This window comes from Poeciliopsis prolifica, unplaced genomic scaffold, assembly GCF_027474105.1.
Source record: "Poeciliopsis prolifica strain line A6 unplaced genomic scaffold, Auburn_PproV2 SCAFFOLD002, whole genome shotgun sequence".
Taxonomy (NCBI): Eukaryota; Metazoa; Chordata; class Actinopteri; order Cyprinodontiformes; family Poeciliidae; genus Poeciliopsis; species Poeciliopsis prolifica.
This window is the reverse complement of record NW_026562377.1, coordinates 23,521,567-23,539,511: the sequence shown is the minus strand read 5'-3', so window position 1 is coordinate 23,539,511 and position 17,945 is coordinate 23,521,567. Positions and strand designations below refer to the sequence as shown.

At 39.9% G+C, this 17,945-nt stretch overlaps 1 protein-coding gene across 1 annotated transcript; it reads left to right on the top strand.

The window, feature by feature from the left end:
- The first annotated feature begins 1,335 nt into the window (after positions 1–1,335).
- Positions 1,336–9,620, top strand: rp2 (RP2 activator of ARL3 GTPase). Its single transcript, XM_055056627.1, has 5 exons — positions 1,336–2,829; positions 3,946–4,614; positions 5,743–5,857; positions 7,862–7,947; positions 8,086–9,620. The coding sequence occupies exons 1-5, from the start codon at positions 2,671–2,673 to the stop codon at positions 8,167–8,169; spliced, it is 1,113 nt and encodes a 370-aa protein (XP_054912602.1). The 5' UTR covers positions 1,336–2,670; the 3' UTR covers positions 8,170–9,620.
- The last annotated feature ends 8,325 nt before the right edge of the window (positions 9,621–17,945 follow it).

The window sequence follows — 17,945 nt, the reverse complement described above, 5'->3', positions numbered from 1 at the left end:
GAACTTTTGTGTTAAGAATGGAATATTTTATGTAACTGTAAGCATCTTTTTATTTTTTTTTTTGGACAATATACAGTATTGTATATTTATAGTTTAGGTGTTTGTTTATTGTTTTTTTGTTTTTTAATATGTTTTAATTTCCACTGGACACATCTTGTTCTTAAACCCTCCAATGTTGATCCGGTGGTTAGAGATCAGAGTTTAAACACCAGCTACATTATCTTATGTTTTACACTCTTTAATATCTGGTCACTCAGACAGAAATCAAGAAAGCTGCAAGCTTATGAGGACTTGAAGCAGGAAACCGAACACAGTTCACGAGTGGTCATTTTGGATTCGTGTGGAGGCACATTCCCACGTCAGACTTGACCTGACTTACTCGTTCCACTTTATGTAAAAATCTACAAATGAGATCGACGGGGCAGGACAGGGCTTCATTTAGCAAAAAGAAAGTAAAAAGTTGTCACTAGTATCTGGTGAATGCACAGGAGAAGTGCCGTTTTACTCGCAGCATTTGGATCTTCTGCAGTTGCTGATCTTTTTAAACAAAGAAGTGGTGTTAACGTGTAGGAAATGTGCCTGCTGAGTCAGAGCTACAGTGAGGCTTCAGGGCGAGTTGAGGCTTCAAGTTGGTGTTGTTGCACTGAACCCTAGTGGTCATTAAAAGAAAATCTGTCCGTTTCCTTCATTTTTACTCCTGTTAAAGCAGATATTCTTCTAAAACTAAAAGATCTTATATTGGCATTTTATATGACAAACCAGCACAAGGTGTTGCATAATTTGCAAGTGTGTGTAGCTAAATATATATCAGACGAAAAACTTTTAAGAGGCTTGAGAGTGAGGCAGCGGTTCCCCTTCCAGTGGGAAAACAACCTAAAGCATATACATAACCTCTGCATATATGAGATAAAAGGGCCTAGTTAAAGTCCAGATGTATCCAATCTGACTTAGATTAACCTGCTTTGCTAAGAAAAGTGGGCAGAAATTTAATTCTGTACTTTAGACTAGCAAAACTATTAGACTTTTGCACAATATTGTGAAATTGTCTTCCACTTATTGATTATGCACTAGTGTTGCTTTGGTCTGTCACTTCAAATCTCAACTACCAGATACCTGGATGTTTGTGGTTGGATGTGAAGGAACATGTGAAATGAGTTCTTCAGCAAAACACCTCACTTCAATATATTTGTATTTGATCAGCGAGTCGATAAGAGAAACAGGCCACTTGTGGAGCATGTGTGCAAAGGGTGAGGAATTCAGAGTTACAGGTCAATCCATCCCAAATGTTTCTATCTTCATGTTTCTTGCATTACACTCTTCACTCTGGATTACCCAAGTCGTGTGATGTCGAGAAGATGCAGACTCTAAACCCAAATCTTAATTGCATGAACTTGAAATTTTGATCAGATGCTGCGCTATGAGCAAGGCATGTTTCATGGTAGCACTCATCATCCCTGACCATGAAAAACAGCTGCTGTGAGGAATGCAGTCTGATTAATGTTCATGGGACCTCAAGCTGCAACGTCTAAAGCTGTGATTCATTTAAGGGTGGCCTGTCACTGGGTTGTTTTTGCTTCTTTGTTTATTTTAAGTAATCTCCAGCATTACTGAAACAAAGTTGCTATGGTGCCTGTTTTTGTGTTTCAATTGAGCATATGTTGTTGTGGCTATAGGAGGGGAAAGAGAGAAAGTACTGAAAAGACCGGAAGAAGATAGTTCTGATAGAGATTACCTATTATTAGAATAGTCTGGCAGTTAAAGTAGGACGCTAATCTGACATGCGGTTGCCCCACGGTTACGTGGTGTTTGGGGTTTTGTTGTTGTACATGTATATTTAAATCCAGTTTCAGAACATCCTCATAAGAACCCGGTCAGCATGTATAAAAACGTCAAACAACTATTAGCGAATGCATCATTTCGACTATAAGCACATTAGAGCTAAACTGAGTGTTCTTTAGTCATCTGATCTTTTTTATTTATGTTTCTGCCACGGTTTAATGTGTTTTAAGCAAAGGAAGCACTCGAAGGGGAGTGTCTGGTGTGGAACTGATGATGCATTCAGGGTAGTCACTTAAAATAACATCTGTTTGGGTTTGCTTCAATTTGTTTAATTTTCTACTCCCTCCGACTGATGCGTTGGAAAACAAAAAGTAGCATGCGGCTTAAAAACTGCATTTTACAAAAGCAGATTGAAAGAAATAGAGTAAAAGGAAACTCATAATCTGTTTCATACTCAGATTATGAAACAGATTATGTTTCATAATCTGATAGACTGCTTCGCTTTTGTCAATAAAATATGCAGTGTTTGGACATGAGACGATGGCTTACTTTAAATAAGTGTTTTCTCATCTTTCACACGACGTTTCAAATGAAAGTTCAGATATGTTCTTGCGGAAATCGTATTTGTAGCTCCAGTACGTGAATGTTTCACGGCTGTTCACCACGCCTACTTACATACGTCAAGCTTTGGGGCTCAGTCATTGGCTGTTCCAAGTACCACCAAGCGTGTCTATTGGTTGGAAAACGAAGCTGCGAAACAGGAAGCTAAAAAAGGGGAAAAAAACCTGTCAATTGTAGCTCACGTAGGTACGGTCGCGCCTCGCGTTTTGTCGTGGGTTTCTCTTTCAGGCTGAGGTGACCGTGATATCTGGTCGCTGCTGAAAAGGCAACATGGGTTGCTTCTTCTCGAAGAAATCCAAAAGAAAGTCGGCGGAGAAGGAGAACCTCACGCCGACAACGACGAGCGCTGACGCTGCATGTAACTCGGTTCCCCTTGGCAACAACACCGACGAGGCTCCCAAGCAGTACAGCTGGGACAAGAGGGAAAAGGTGAGGCGACTGCACGCTACAAATCCAAGTAGTCTTGGTAGCATTAAACAAACGCAATGTGAAGTAGGTGGGTATACATAAATAATCGTGACGTTGCGTCAACTTCCAGGTAGTTATTGTTTGCTAATGGAGCAGCTAGCTACACATTTACTATAGACGGTTTTTGGGTTGGTGTAAAAAATTTGAAGAGCACAAATGATCAACAAATGCAGTATAAAGTGTTACTCTGTACTAAAGTTATTGTGACAATAATAGCTTTTAGTCATAAATCGCATCAAGCAAATGAACATCCAGGTCGTCGGACTAAAGACGGCAGGAAATACACGCAGATCTCCTAAATTTGTCACTTTTTTTCCTTTTTTTTTAAATGTTCAAGATGTCGCCCACCTCTCGCCAAATGCTCCCATGTCTCCAGCCTTATCTCATTATGGGATTACAGTACTGCACAACAAAACCCAGCCTTATGTTGCCTTGTTGAGACCTCAGAGGCTTGGCAGCAGATGAACTTCCCTTTCAACTCGCTGCTTGTTGAACGTGTAACAAAAGGGCCACACCACCAGCTGCATCGTGATTTAGGCCTAATGGAGCATACTGAGACACCTTTCCAGTCATTAGGTGGAATCAATCACATGAATTTCTATAGTTTTATTTTAAACTAAATGTTTTCCTGTATCGCAGTTTGCGCTTTGGTCATATCAAGAAAATGGGGGTGATGTGGACTCCAAATTGAAACGTGATTATGATCAAAGTTGTGATGCAGGTTACTTAAAAGGGCAACACTAATCATTTTCCTGGCACATGACGTCATTTTATAGCACAGCTTAAGAATTTTGACTCCTCCATTAAATCGTTTACAATGTTTTTACACTAAGAAGTAGCTCATATACTGAGCTCAGCAGAAGTGCAGTTCCACCAGGATTTGCTATTTCTAGCTAGTCTATAGGAACAGAGTGGGGGTATTATACGGGAGGGTTGGTCAATGTTCCAGTGAATCAAGAAAAACTCTAAACATGTGGGATTTGTGGTGCATAGTAGCTGAATGCTGCTTCTCCATGTTCGGCGAATATTTAAACATTTTATTCCAAAGATATTGTTTGAGCACGTGTTTCTGCACAGGCTGACCCCAAGGATTACACTCTGACCGGACTCAAAGACGTCACCGTGGGCCGGCTGCCTGGGACGCTGAACGGCAAGCCGTTTGTCATCCAAGACTGTGAGAACTGCAACATCTTCGTCTTGGACCACTCAGCGACCATCAACATCGACGACTGCGTCAACTGCCGGATCGTCTTCGGGCCCGTGAAGGGCAGCGTGTTCTTCAGGGATTGCAAAGACATCAAGTGCGTGGTGGCCTGCCAGCAGTTCCGCGCGAGGGACTGTAAAAAGATGGAAGTGTTCCTGTGCTGTGCCACCCAGCCCATCATTGAGTCCTCCACGGGAATGAAGTTCGGCTGCTTCCAGTACTACTACCCGGAGCTGGCCTTCCACTTCAAGGACGCCGGGCTCAGCATATTCAACAACAACTGGAGCAACATCCACGACTTCACGCCCGTGTCGGGGGAGAACAATTGGAGCCTGCTGCCGGAAGACGCCCAGGTGGCGGACTTTGTGCCAGCGCCGGACCCGGAGTCCGATTTCAAATCCGTCCGGATCTCCACTGAGGCCACCCGGAGCATCGTGCCTTTGACGAAGGGAGGCAGGCGGAAAGATAGTGAGGAGTCCTGCCTCTTTGTTTTCTTTGCCGGGGACTACACCACTGCAAATGCCCGGAAACTGATCGATGAGGTGAGTGTCGGTGGCACTTTTTGGTTTTGGAAAGTGTGTAGAAAGAGGAAGTCTTTGTGGGTAATGGGTGAAAGGGTGGTGCTAATGTTGTTGAAGATTACGTCAGATGCTTTTTTTTCTTTTTTTTAATGAATTAGTCATTCTTCCTATTACTAACACAGCCTAGATAAGCATAAAACAGAAGGACCTGTGTGTTTAACTGGTCCTGATTGAGATGTTCAGAAATGTTTCATTCTATCTATTATTCTAACAATTGGCTAATTCTGCAGCTTTCTCATTTAACTGCTTGAACTTTGCTACACAATGTTAAAAATGCATTAAAAAAATTACAAGTAAGCAAATAATTTCATTACTTTTTGGATAAAAAAAAGTAAAAATGTTTTTTTCCTAACATGCATAGTGTGCGCTTCATAATTTGAAGCAAAGGATCCATAATAATCTGTTGTTGTTTGTGTTTTTATTAATAAATGGATAGCAAAAGATCCTTAATAGAATTTTTTTTATTTTTTTACAGACTTTGAACCAGGAGAGGAATTTTGGGTGAAACATATTTAGACACAGAGAGTTTTTCATCTTAAATGCAAAATGTTTATATTTTTTTTACATGTTTGGCTTAATTCCTGCTCTGACTGTGTTCTTTCAGAAAGCGGTCTTTTTTTTGAGTCTGTATGTTCAATTAATCAATTCCTGAATTAGTTGTCGATTATTCCCATAATTGATTAAGCACAATTAATTCGACTGGTCGAATTAATTATGAAAAAAAAATACTGGGGTAATGTTTGGAGAGTGGTTGAGAATGTGTCCAGATTGAGATTTTCAAGCCACAGGTTATTGCACCTTCTGGTTTTGTAGCTTTCTTTGGTTTACATTTCCGTCGCCATGGAAGTTTTTTTTATTTATTCATTTTTTTTATTTTTTGTACAAATGCCGGCCACGAGGCTACAGTGGCAGTTCGTCTGTGTAAACATTCCAGAGATGTTTGGTGTCACTTAAAAAGGAAGATCATCACCGCACACGCATGAGACCGGATTCTCAGCAAGAATCCGGTCTCTCAGCGAGGAATCTTTTAAAGGCTTCATGATTCACTTTTAGCCGGCGTTGACTCACTTCTCTCTTTTTCTTGCACAGGCCACTTCTAAAGGATTCGTGCTGATCCAGACTAAGGAGGTCTCCATGAAGCCTGAGGATGCAAGGCGTGTGTTTCAGAACAGCGCAGATGAACTTGTGGAGTGGATCAACAAAGGTACGCCCATTTTACTTCATCTAATTCCTCAACTGCACTGTAATTCAGCTTAATATCTCCCAGTCATTTGAGGAAGTCGTTTCATAATTCTAGCAGTGTTCAGTGCATTTGCACCGCCTGTTTTAATCATAGAAAGTGAGCGCGTGTGTGCCCTGCATTGTACAGCAGATCCATGTGAAACCCAACAGGGCATGTCTGAAATTCTTTGAATTCCTGTTCTGTGTTGAACCGATACCTTCAAATACAAACAGAAACGTAACTTTATTTCATTTTCTCATGTGATTATGGACAGAGGAAGGTAAAAATACAGTAACCCTTGAAAAAGTAGTCATGCCCCTTGAACTTTTACACATTTTGTTACTTTAAAAGTACCAACATCAATATCTCTTTTTGGTTTCATACGGATCATCTGAAAATGAGAAGAATACATCCGAATAACCTTTGGTAAGATAAACTTATGGAGAAGTCCCGTTCACCGTCAGTCATGTTGGAAACCCATAGTTACATGGAAGGTTGTCCACTGGCCAAACGAAACAAAAACTAAACTTTCTGTCCTATATGCAAAACATTGTGTGTGGAAAATAGATGAGAGATTTTCACACTTAAATATAACACCCATCTAAATAAAGTGGGTGGTGGCAGTGTCCTGCTCTGCAGATGCTTTTCTAGGGCACAGAGAAACATGTCGGAGTTGTCGGGGAAAGGAATGAAGCTGATGGAAGAGAACCTCTTGGTGCCTGCAAAAGACTCTGAGCCAGGCCTTCTTGTCGGTGACCGATTTCACAAATGGGTTTCCGGAACATTGATTTTTTTAAAAATCCAATAAACACATTCATGGAAAGCCTTCCTAGAATAATTGAAGCTCTAATAGCTGTAAATAGAGGACTGATGCATTAAGATTACAATTACCCCTCTGAAGGGTGTGTGTGTGTGTGTGTGAAGGAAAAAAATCTTTAGCACTGTAGTGTATTAAAAATGCTGGCATCAGAATGAAAGTACCAAAATAGAAACAGATTTTTGTTTCATTTACACTGTGTACTTTGTAGTGTTTGTCTGTCACAATAGAGCCATTTAAAGCAGATAACAGTAGAAACTGTAGGGACGAATACTTTTGCTAGACACTGTAGGTCCGGGTCAGGGGTGTCAAACTCATTTTCATTTCGGGCCACGGCAAGATTATGAGTGTCCCTAAATGGACGGCTGTGTCCAAATGTACTGATAAAACTATTGACAAACTGTCGGGTATCATAGCTGTCGCTAATAATGGTGTGTTAAGGCCATGGTAGATAGAAGCCAATAAACTAAAAAAATTTCTTAATTTCAGGAAACTTTCTAGAGAAAACATGAACATTTCTAAGCTCCAAAAGTCAAAAATTTGTAAGAAAACCTCAGAAATGTTGAGATTATCGGATTATTATTATTGTTGTAGAAAAACTTGAGATTAATTTGAAAATTAGACTATTTTTGGGGTAGGGGCAGAAATGTATCCGTTTTTTTCTCATCTACAACAGTCCTAATGCCGTCATAATCTCTGCATTCGATGAGAACTGAAATGAAGTAATGTTTTAAACATCTTTCTACATTATACTGTAGTTTGCACTATATAAAACTTATTCGATTTTTCTGAATTAATGTGTAAGCGCACAATTGTCATCTTTAAGTTCTATTTATGAAGCTCTCTGGACTCTTGAGGACCACATAAACATGTTATTATGGGCCAGAATTGGCCCACAGGCCTCAGGTTTGACACATTTTGTTTGTTTTTCTGCCATAATCTCGTTTGAATACATTTGTTTTGTGTGTGTGTGTGTGTGTGGATGTGATAAATGTTGATTTAGTCCCCCAGAAGCCTCAGTATGAAACCTCTATGGGGAAGCCCTTTGCTGTTTCCTGGTTGAAAAACATGAGCAGAATGTTAAAGGGATTTGGATCGATCCGACTAGCGACTCTGGGATCAGGGGTGTGGATGTCCTGACTCTGAATTTTTCTATCTCGCCACTGAAGGCCCGGTCACTGCCCTGGAGCTGAACGGTGATGGAGCAGTGGAAGCATGCAAGACCATCGCCAGCGAGGTTTTTAGTGGTACCAAGGTACGTATTTTTACTGTTTTTTTTTTATTTATTTTTTTTAAATATAAACATTTTTGGAGCATTTTTCTAATTTGAATGTTCATACACATAGGCTCACTTCTGTTGTTCTTCTTTGTTTTTTGTTTTTTTTTCCTTCAGGTTTTTGTTTCAGACAATAAAAATACGTCAACCCGAGACGTCGACAGCTTCTTCAACTTTGCCGACATGCAGATGGGTTTGTAAATAAGTCGGCCGTCCAAACAAGCTGCCTGAGCTGATTGAGATTCCTTTTTACGGGATGAAAGGCGGGAACGGAAAATTCTGCAGAACGTTTGATGTTGCCTTGGATCGCATGAATCAGTTTCCACAATCACATGAGAGAGTTATTCCCTTTTTTTGTGTTTGTTTGTCTGTTTAAATTTTTTGATGCCGAGGGAAGAAAAGGCTGCAGACCACTCAAATGTTAGTTCCTGAGAGTGCTGTGATTATTTATGTTTCTGTGAATGTATTTTGTAACTCTGCTTTCATCTTTTGTGAATGTAGCTGTTTCTATAAATGTGCTTTTTTTTTTTTAATTTAAATGTAACTTTTTTTATTGATTTCTAGAATCAAGGAGAGCAAATGGGGATCTGGAGGGGGAAACATGAGTTCAACCGTATAGTTTCTCTTAGAATTATGTGTTTGTGGTTTAAATACTGGATTTTTCTCTGTTCAAAATGTGTGTGTATATATGGACTGTGCTGTATAGGTGATGTTTTTACTCTTACTTCTTAGGCCCAAACCAGGTTGTGAAAAATTGATTGTAAGTTATCTGTTTTCGCCAACACATAAACACAAGAGAGAGGCTGGATTTTCAAAGTAGGCAACTTGTTTTTCTTTTTTTTTTTTTTACATATATATTTTTTTATATGCATTACTGAACATTTTTTGTATAGAAGAAAAAAAATCATCACCTATATATGAATATATATTTTGTAAAATGTTATTTTGTAAGATGACTGAAAGAAATCTCCTGTTTCTTCACAACTTTAAAAGCTGAAAAATGCCTGAAGTAAAATTTGCATAGTTACTCAGCTTGATAACGGATGCGAAAAAAACAGACGCTGTTCAAAAGGGAAATGCTCTTCTTCCTCTTTGTGAATCTATCTTCTTTTGTTCAAAGCTTCCAAAGGTCAATTTAAAAAGGCTGAGAATGCAAGCGCACTGTTCATTCACTATTGATGATTAATTATTAACTATTAGTCCTAAATTGGTTTACTCTCTCTTCTGGATGACAAGTTTAGTTGGAGTTTTTGCTCGAGGGCATAAAAAAAATAAAAAACAACCAACTCTCATGTGTTCCACTTACATGAACTGTATGTCTCGTTATGAACTGATGACCTCGTTTACAGACCTGACTTGACCCAGTGTGATACAAAAGAATGGCACATAAATCATTGCTGTACCATATTGTTCCCGTTTTATTTTAAACCAGGTCACTTCTGCTTTATCTGTTTTTACAGTCACTTCCAGGGACACCCATAAAAACATGCCATGTGAAATTTGTCAATTTATTTGAATCTGTACATTGATTTATTATGTTTTTATTTTCTAGAAAGTGCATGTCATCTGTATTTTGATTCTGAATTTTTAAGTCCGCAACTATGACCTTTTAAGAAATGCCAGATTGATATTAAAATCTATAGATAATTTTTTTTTGTCTATGTGGTTATTTACTTTTAGTCGCGCTCAACAGACACTCCAGTAAAAAACCTGATACCTTGATATATCTATATATATTATATATATTTATATATATTATATATATATAGATATATATCTACATATATATATGTAGATATATATATGTAGACATACATATATATATATATATACATATATATATGAAGAACCCCAGTTTTATTTAAATAAAACGGGTTTATGTATTTTATGTTTTAAAATACATAAATACTTTGGAAAACATGAAGATTGATCCATTTTTTAAATAAAATTTTGATATTTAGAGAATATCTGGGAAAAACAACGACTACATTTAATGTTATTCTGTTGTAAAAACACAAAGCATTTTTTTCTGTAGAGATACATCAACTTCTAAAACCTGGATTTATTACATCTTTATTTTTTTTAAAAAATCATTTGGTTCTTTAACATTTTTATTCAAAATTATTGTTATTATTGAACCTTGGAAGGACTAAAGAGACACTTGTGGCTCCGGAGCTCCATGCTGCAGACGTCTGCATTAGATCAGCCAAATTCTCTTAAAATAAGGTGTAGAAATACTTAATATTTCATTGCACCATTGTTGCAAAAGTAGGTTTCATAAAACTAGAGTGAATAAAGTTGTAATTAAGAAGATTATTTTTGGACCCTAAGTTCTTCAAAAACCTGGACCAAAAAAAAGTGATTTTTCACATTTACCACCAAGCAGGGAAGATGCTCACCAAAGGAGTAGCTCTGTCCACCTGGAGGGAGCCAGAGCTCCGTCTGAAGTACCACCTGTCCTATAAGTCAGCACACCTCAATCTTCGAAGACCAAACAAAAGAAACAAAGGAAAACATACAAAACCTTGTATGCTCATTCACTGTAATGTCTATGGGAGGTGAAAACTAAACAATCTATCTCCATGCAGAGAAGGCCACGGGAAAAACAGCGAGTTCCCAAATAACTGTGGGGAAGTTCAGCAACTCTGGAAAACTTACTTCAGTAGACACATCGTGTTTCATTAGTTTGTACACCGTTTCCAGCTGCACAGAAAAACACCTTGACTATGATTCAAAAAACATTACATTTATATGACACATAAAGGAAAACCATTTTATACGAATAAAACCTCTTCACAATTCATTTCCACGATGAATATGCTCTCCACAGAGCTACTCCTCCTACAATTATTAGACCGACTCCTACGGCCACCGCAATGCCTTTTCCAACATTCTTTAAAAATGTGGAGTCGTTCTTTTCCTCAGCCTGTGGTTCCTCCACAGGCTGCAGTTCCCGCATCTCCTTTTCTTCCTCCACCTTCATAACAGCATCCAGTATATCATCAATTACAGCCTGTGAAGCAATCACAGGCTGCAGTTCCCGCATCTCCTTTTCTTCCTCCACCTTCATAACACCATCAAGTACATCATCAATTACAGCCTGTGAAGCAATCACAGGCTGTAATTCCTCCACCTTCATAACAGCATCCAGTATATCTTCAATTACAGCCTGTGAAGCAATCACAGGCTGCAGATCCCGCATCTCCTTTTCTTCCTCCACCTTCATAACAACATCCAGTATATCATCGATTACAGCCTGTGAAGCAATCACAGGCTGTAATTCCTCCACCTTCATAACAGCATCCAGTATATCTTCAATTACAGCCTGTGAAGCAATCACAGGCTGCAGTTCCCTAGTCTCCTTTTCTTCCTCCACCTTCATAACAGCATCCAGTACATCATCAATTACAGCCTTTGAAGAAATCACAGCCTGTGATTTCTTCACAGCCTGTGATTTCTTCACAGGCTGTGATTTCTTTTCCATCATTTCTAGGTCTCTCTCGAGTTGCATTACTTCTTTCTGCAAGTCTTCTATTTCTTTATCCAGCTTTTCCAATTCATCTCTGTCAAAAAGTAATTTAGAGTACTTTGATGTTTCAAAAAACTCAGCATCCATTTGTGAATCAACATCCTCCATTTTTATTGACGCCATCTGTGAGTTACAAAAGTTGTCTGAAATTGTTGAGCTCTTCACTGACTGAACGTGTCTGTCCGGAACGAAAAATCAAGATTGCAGTCGTATGATGTAATAGAGAAAAGTGTGATGTCACAAACTGATGTCACAGCCTCAGTAGAACAAATGGCAAACTCATCAAGTTTGAATGAAAACAATCTGTGTGTTTTGTTTTTTTTAAAACTTTATTTCAAACAAATAAAGCCCAGTTCACACTGCACGATGTTTTGCCCCGATTTTGCCCTTACGACAATCTTAGAACGTTCTGAGTTCTAGGATTGTCGCTTCCGACAATCGTAACCGATCATCCTGTAATGTGTGGTGTGTTACGACTGATGGGGTCCAGTCAGTGGAACATCAGCACCGCTTTGATCTAAAACGAGGGATATTGAACGTGTTTAATCATCTTGGCTCATTCATCGCAATGTCTGTGGTGTTCCCCCGACTTGTTTTTTTTTTTTTTTTTTAATGAAAGATAATTAGAAAATTATTGCACAGAGGACATCTGGTTGAGAAGCGCATTCCAATCTTTGGTTGAAATGGCGCATTTGATTTTATTCTGCAGTCATAATACAATTTTAAACAATACAATAAGTTTCAAATAAAGGAGCTGGAATAGACTACGTATAGCTTTGTCAGTTGGGGGAAAAAAGATAACATCTGATTTTCTAAAAACGAATATGCAAGAAATGCTTTCTTCTACTTTAAGCTGCTCTGATGTTTCAGTCATTCTGTGACATGCATATATTCTACAACAACATAAACACAGCAAAAAAAATTATAATTCCTGTCTTCCCCTTGATTGTTCCAAGGTGTGTCTTGTTCCCTTGATTACCCTCAGTGTATTTAGTCCCTCCTGTGTCCTTTGTTCCTCGTAGGGTCCTTGTCGTTGTCGTACGTTGTCTTGCCTTTCTTGTCTTTTGAGCCGCCTGTGAGACCAGTTGCTACCGGTGTGAGCCCTGGCTCCCGCTCAGCCGTGCTGCCTGGCCGCGGACTGATTTACTGTTGTTTTTGGACTGTTTTTCTTCATTAAATCTACACTATTCACTTTACCTGGGTCTCCGGCATCTGCCTCACCACCTCCAATCCTCCACACTTCATGACAGATATTATCTGGCAATAATGAGATAGTATCTGGAAATAATGAGATAGTATCTGAAAATAATGATATAGTGTCGGAAATAATGAGATAGTATCTGGAAATAATGAGATAGTATCTGGAAATAATGAGATAGTATTGGAAATAATGAGATAGTATTGGAAATAATGAGATAGTATTGGAAATAATGAGATAGTATTGGCAATAATGAGATAATATCTGGAAATAATGAGATATCTAGAAATAATGAGATAATATCGGAAATAATGAGATAGTATTTGGAAATAATGATATAGTATCTGAAAATAATGAGATAATATCTGGAAATAATGAGATAATATCTGGAAATAATGAGATATTATCTGGAAATAATGAGATAATATCGGAAATAATGAGATAGTATTTGGAAATAATGATATAGTATCGGAAATAATGAGATAGTTTCTGGAAATAATGAGCTCTGAACAGACTGTGTCTCACAGATAATTATTACAATCGGGCTTAACGACATATTTTTCTAACAGGTGATCGTATAGTGATATTTGCTTGATAATACATCTTTAAAATTAATTTAATACAACTTGGTCTTTCCTTTAAAATGAAATAAATCAGAAAAATAAACATAGGCGAATGTAAAATGAACTACGAAACTACTTAACAGCAACCTCTGGTATTTCACAGAAAACAAAACTGGCCACGTCATGTCGTCATAGAAACAGGGAACAAACAAACTGACAGAGTGGCAATCACAGCAAATCAACATACATAAGACAAACTGACAAACTTAACTGAAAAAAACTGACAAACATAACTGATAACATAAATTACTGAGAAATAATGTAAGAGTGGTTAATACAAATCAGCACAGTGAGCTTCCCTACTGGTTCACTACTTCTCTGCGTACTGTAATAAAACTCCACGTCAGTCTTTGAGCACACTCACTATGACTGTTCAGAAAAGAACTGGATTTGGTGACACAGTAGAGCGCTGAACAAACTGTGTGGAATTTACAGTTTCTCCTTCTATTTATAAGCAACCAGTTGGGGGTGCCAAAAACCACTCACCAGATGGCAATTACAAAACATATTTTAACATATTTCATCATATTTCACCCGTTACATAAGCCTTTAGTGATTGTTTTACTGATGAATTGGACAACCAATGGCTGGCGTGGTCTCATATTACATCAGCCAATGGGGTTGATTGTCCCGCCCCTTCCTCTACTGCGCTGAGATTCTGCTCAGAACGCGTCAGACACAGTTGAGAACTCGCAGGTGACCGTTATTTTCGTTAGAGCCTGAAAGAGCTTGTAAAATTTGGACAAACGGTAAGAAAAACAATGTTGGTATAGTTTCGCAAAATATATAACTGAAAATAGTAAATTCGGGTTTGTTTGTTTGTTTTATCTCTGAAAGTTTCCTTTGAGAGCAGCTGAGACTGGGGGGAAAAAAAATCCCCGTTAGCGTCAAACACCATCAGAGCAGTGACCGCACGCGCTCGGCTGTTGGCTCAGTAAATTGGTTGAAAATTGGCAAAAATATGTAATATCTGACCAAATTTAATACAATAAAATAGTACAGTAAGAGTTTGTATTATTATTGTTGTGTATATTATATTTTTTCTGTGTAGTTGTATTTATTTTTCTTTGATTACATGTCCTAATAGTTCAACGGTTCTATTTCAGTTATGTGCTTTTTCCGTTGACATTACAAGAAATTTATAGTGTTGTAGATGTTCCGGCACTTTTACATTGAAATATATTATTTTATTATTATTATTATTATTATACTAGTTTTCTTTACCACATATTAAGCTAATTTCTTTAGTTTTACTGATGTGTAAATAACATTGTATTCTGATAAATTGATGATTTTTGTACAACCTGAAAAGAAAAACTTGATCAATGATGAAAGATCTCTGAATTATAACATAATTTATTGATACATAGGTTTCATTGATATTGGCATCTTACATTCTAAGATGTTTTACTTTGGCCTTGTTCCAGGTCAGATTTTTTTTTTTTTTTTTACGGTGAACTTTTGGCCTGGAGTGCCCAGAGACTTCAGGACCCACTTCTTCTGAATTTGGATGGCGAGCCCCAGCCCAGAGAACCCAGTGAAATGGTAGATAGTGACCCGACTGGTCACTATCCTTGAAATACTGAGAGAATTGACTGACACATTGGAAGAGACTGGACAAACACTGAATTGCCTGATACATTAAAACGGCTGATATTTATTTTATTTTCTGTTTTTTTTTTTTTAAAGCGCAATTTTGTTACAATTGTACATGTGGATCCACAATTGTTTATGTTATAAAATTTTACTCTTTCTTATTGACACTTTGTGCACTCCCTTGTTGTTATTCACACCTAGGCTCCCGAGAATTTAGAATCTTTTGATCCGGCCTAACTTCTTTTTAAATAGACTTTCATAATATTAGTATTACTCAGAGAAGTAAATTGAATTACCTGCCTTTTACTATTATCAGGTCTATTTAAAGTAACCTGTGGGTTACATACGGCTCCCAAAGTTGGGCCCCGTCCCAGGGAGTTCTCCGGATCACCCAGCCCAGTGCCAGTCGCCTGGCACCCTTGCAACTGGGCGTCCCCCACCGCACAACCACAGAGTAGATAGCTCTCTGATTTCGGCCGTGGGCCTCCAGAGGACAGCTCCCAAGGTTGGGCCCCGTCCCAGGGAGTTCCCAGGAAACACCCAGCCCGGTGCAAGTCGCCTGGCCCGCTTGCAACTGGGCAAGCCCCAGTGAGCTTCGTTCTGGGTACACAATTCCCAGATCCTGGATCTTCTGCCACATAACCTTACCCTAATCCTGCCAGGTTTAGTAAACCCAAAGCCCACATGGAATTTGGCTGGACCCCCTGGTTCTGGAGAACCAAAATCCCTACCACTGATCCCTCTGGACCCCCACACACCCTGATAGTTTATGACACAAGAAATGTCAAACTCCCCTGGTTGGTGTTTAGGCATGGTTTAAAAATGCCTTTTCGCTGGGTCAGGGACGCACACTTCAGACGGTGGTTCCAATCACTTCCATGATGAATATGCTCACCACAGAGCTACTCCCCCCACAATAATTAACCCTACTCCAACGGCTGCCGCAACGCCTGTCGCAAGATTCTTTAAGAATTTTGTGTCTTTTTTTCCCTCACCTGTGGTTCCTCCACAGGCTGTAGTTCTCTCATTTCTTTTTCTTCCTCCAGTTGCATCACATCATTTAGCACATCTTCTATCACAGCCTGTGATTCCTCATTTCTCTCTCTTCCTCCAGTTGCATCACATCATTTAGCACATCTTCTATCACAGCCTGTGATTCCCTCATTTCTCTCTCTTCCTCCAGTTGCATCACATCATTTAGCACATCTTCTATCACAGCCTGATTCCTTCATAGCCTGTGATTCCCTCATTTCTCTCTCTTCCTCTAGTTGCATCACATCATTTAGCACATCTTCTATCACAGCCTGTGATTCCTTCACAGCCTGTGATTCCCTCATTTCTCTCTCTTCCTCCAGTTGCATCACATCATTTAGCACATATGAAGCCTAGACGCAAATTCAAACTGGAAGACTCTTTGGCCACACCTGCAGCATCTAATCAGCGCACGCCACTTATCACCTATGACCAATCAACGCCGGACCAAGCCACATCACGTCCAATCACCGACCAAGCCCCACCTGAAAAGGATCATTTAGGTTTCCTCCGCTTTTCAGCTGAGCTCATGCCGCTTGATTCTAAATGTCTGACATCGAGTCCGATATCCTACTGGGTTCCCCGGCTGCCTCTCTAGGGGACCATTTGTCGCAGCGCATACCTGGCCTTGCGTACCAACCCCCTTTCTCCCGTTTCCGTCCTCCGATCCAAGGGCATCTCCCTCACCCCTGGCCTCCGGTCTTCTCAAGTTGCTCGCTTGCGGCCCTATAGCCACCCAGCGACTCTTCTCCGTTCCTTCCTTCGCCAGCCTTCTCCCCACCCCCTCCGATCGACAGGAGGAGAACCACCAAGTCCTCTGCTCCTCCTGCTAAACGCCACAGGGGTCGCCCCCCTCTTCCCAGTCAGCTCCCCGGTCACCTGGTCCTTCCTTTCGTCCTGTTCCTGGTCCTTCCTCTCACGCTCCAGACCCGACCTTGGAAGCCCCCGGCCTGTCTTCACGTCATCGCTCTCAATCCTCTCCTCCTCCCACTCCTCCTTCTGCTAGGTCAAGCAGTCTGGAAATAAAGGAGAGCCCTGGAGGAATTATATGCATGGCAAAGTTAAATGCCTGAGCAGGGATAAGAGCTGGCTTTTGGAAAAAGCAGAGAATGAGAGGTGGGCTTGAGTTATCTCGCGAATACGGGCTAATTTGTTGGTCAGCAGAGAAGCCAACATCTTCTCGGAATCCAAGGTGATACTTAGAAATTCTAACGTAGTAGACGGACCGGCAGTTTTTTCCTCTGAAAGAGGGACACCGACCTGAATGAAAAGCTCCTTTAGCTTCTGAAGCGAATGGGGGAGTTGGAATGGCTGGTCAATAAGGAGGAAATCATCAAGGAGGTGAAGCACGGAGGGAAGCTTGGTGACGAGAAGAATCCAGCAAAGAGCTTCGGATAACATATTAAAGAGACAGGGACTGCTCCTGCATCCGAAAGTCAGGTGCACAAAGAAAGAGAATTTGGCGTCCCATTTAGCGCCTAATAGGTGCCACTGGGAGGGATGCACCGGCATAATCTTAAAAGCATTTGTAATGTCGGCTTTAGCCAACCAGGCGCCTCAACCGGTGCTTTTAATAAGCGAGATAGCGTGGTCCACCGTGGTGTAAAAAAGGGAGGATGGCTTTGGGATGAAACTATTAATGCTGGGGTTGGGGCCGGAATGAGGCGCTGAAATATCCAAGATGAGGCATTTCTTGACTGAATATTTCCGAGTGGCAACACCTAGTTATCTTGCGAATAAAGGAAGAATGGGGGAGAGTCAAGAGGGCCAATGACGTAACCCTTGAACACTTCTTTAGATAGCAGCTGGGAAACTATATCTGGTTCACAGAGGGCCGACTGAAGATTAGGAATGATGAGGGAAGAAGTGGGGAGGTGAGAGAGCCCTGGGAAAGACCGGTGATCAAAAAATTGACGAAAGTGCTATCAGGATGGCATTGTAGAAGGATGGCTAATTCGGGACGAGGACAGGAGTGCGGAGGTAAAAGGAGGCTAGTTCC

What these genes read in the sequence shown, in the direction of transcription:
- rp2 (XM_055056627.1), top strand. Translation starts at nt 2,671, where the DNA reads ATGGGTTGCTTCTTCTCGAAGAAATCCAAAAGAAAGTCGGCGGAGAAG. An exon ending in GCTGGGACAAGAGGGAAAAG is followed by an intron (nt 2,830 to 3,945) that starts GTGAGGCGACTG and finishes GTTTCTGCACAG; the next exon opens with GCTGACCCCAAGGATTACAC. An exon ending in AGGTTTTTAGTGGTACCAAG is followed by an intron (nt 7,948 to 8,085) that starts GTACGTATTTTT and finishes TTTTTCCTTCAG; the next exon opens with GTTTTTGTTTCAGACAATAA.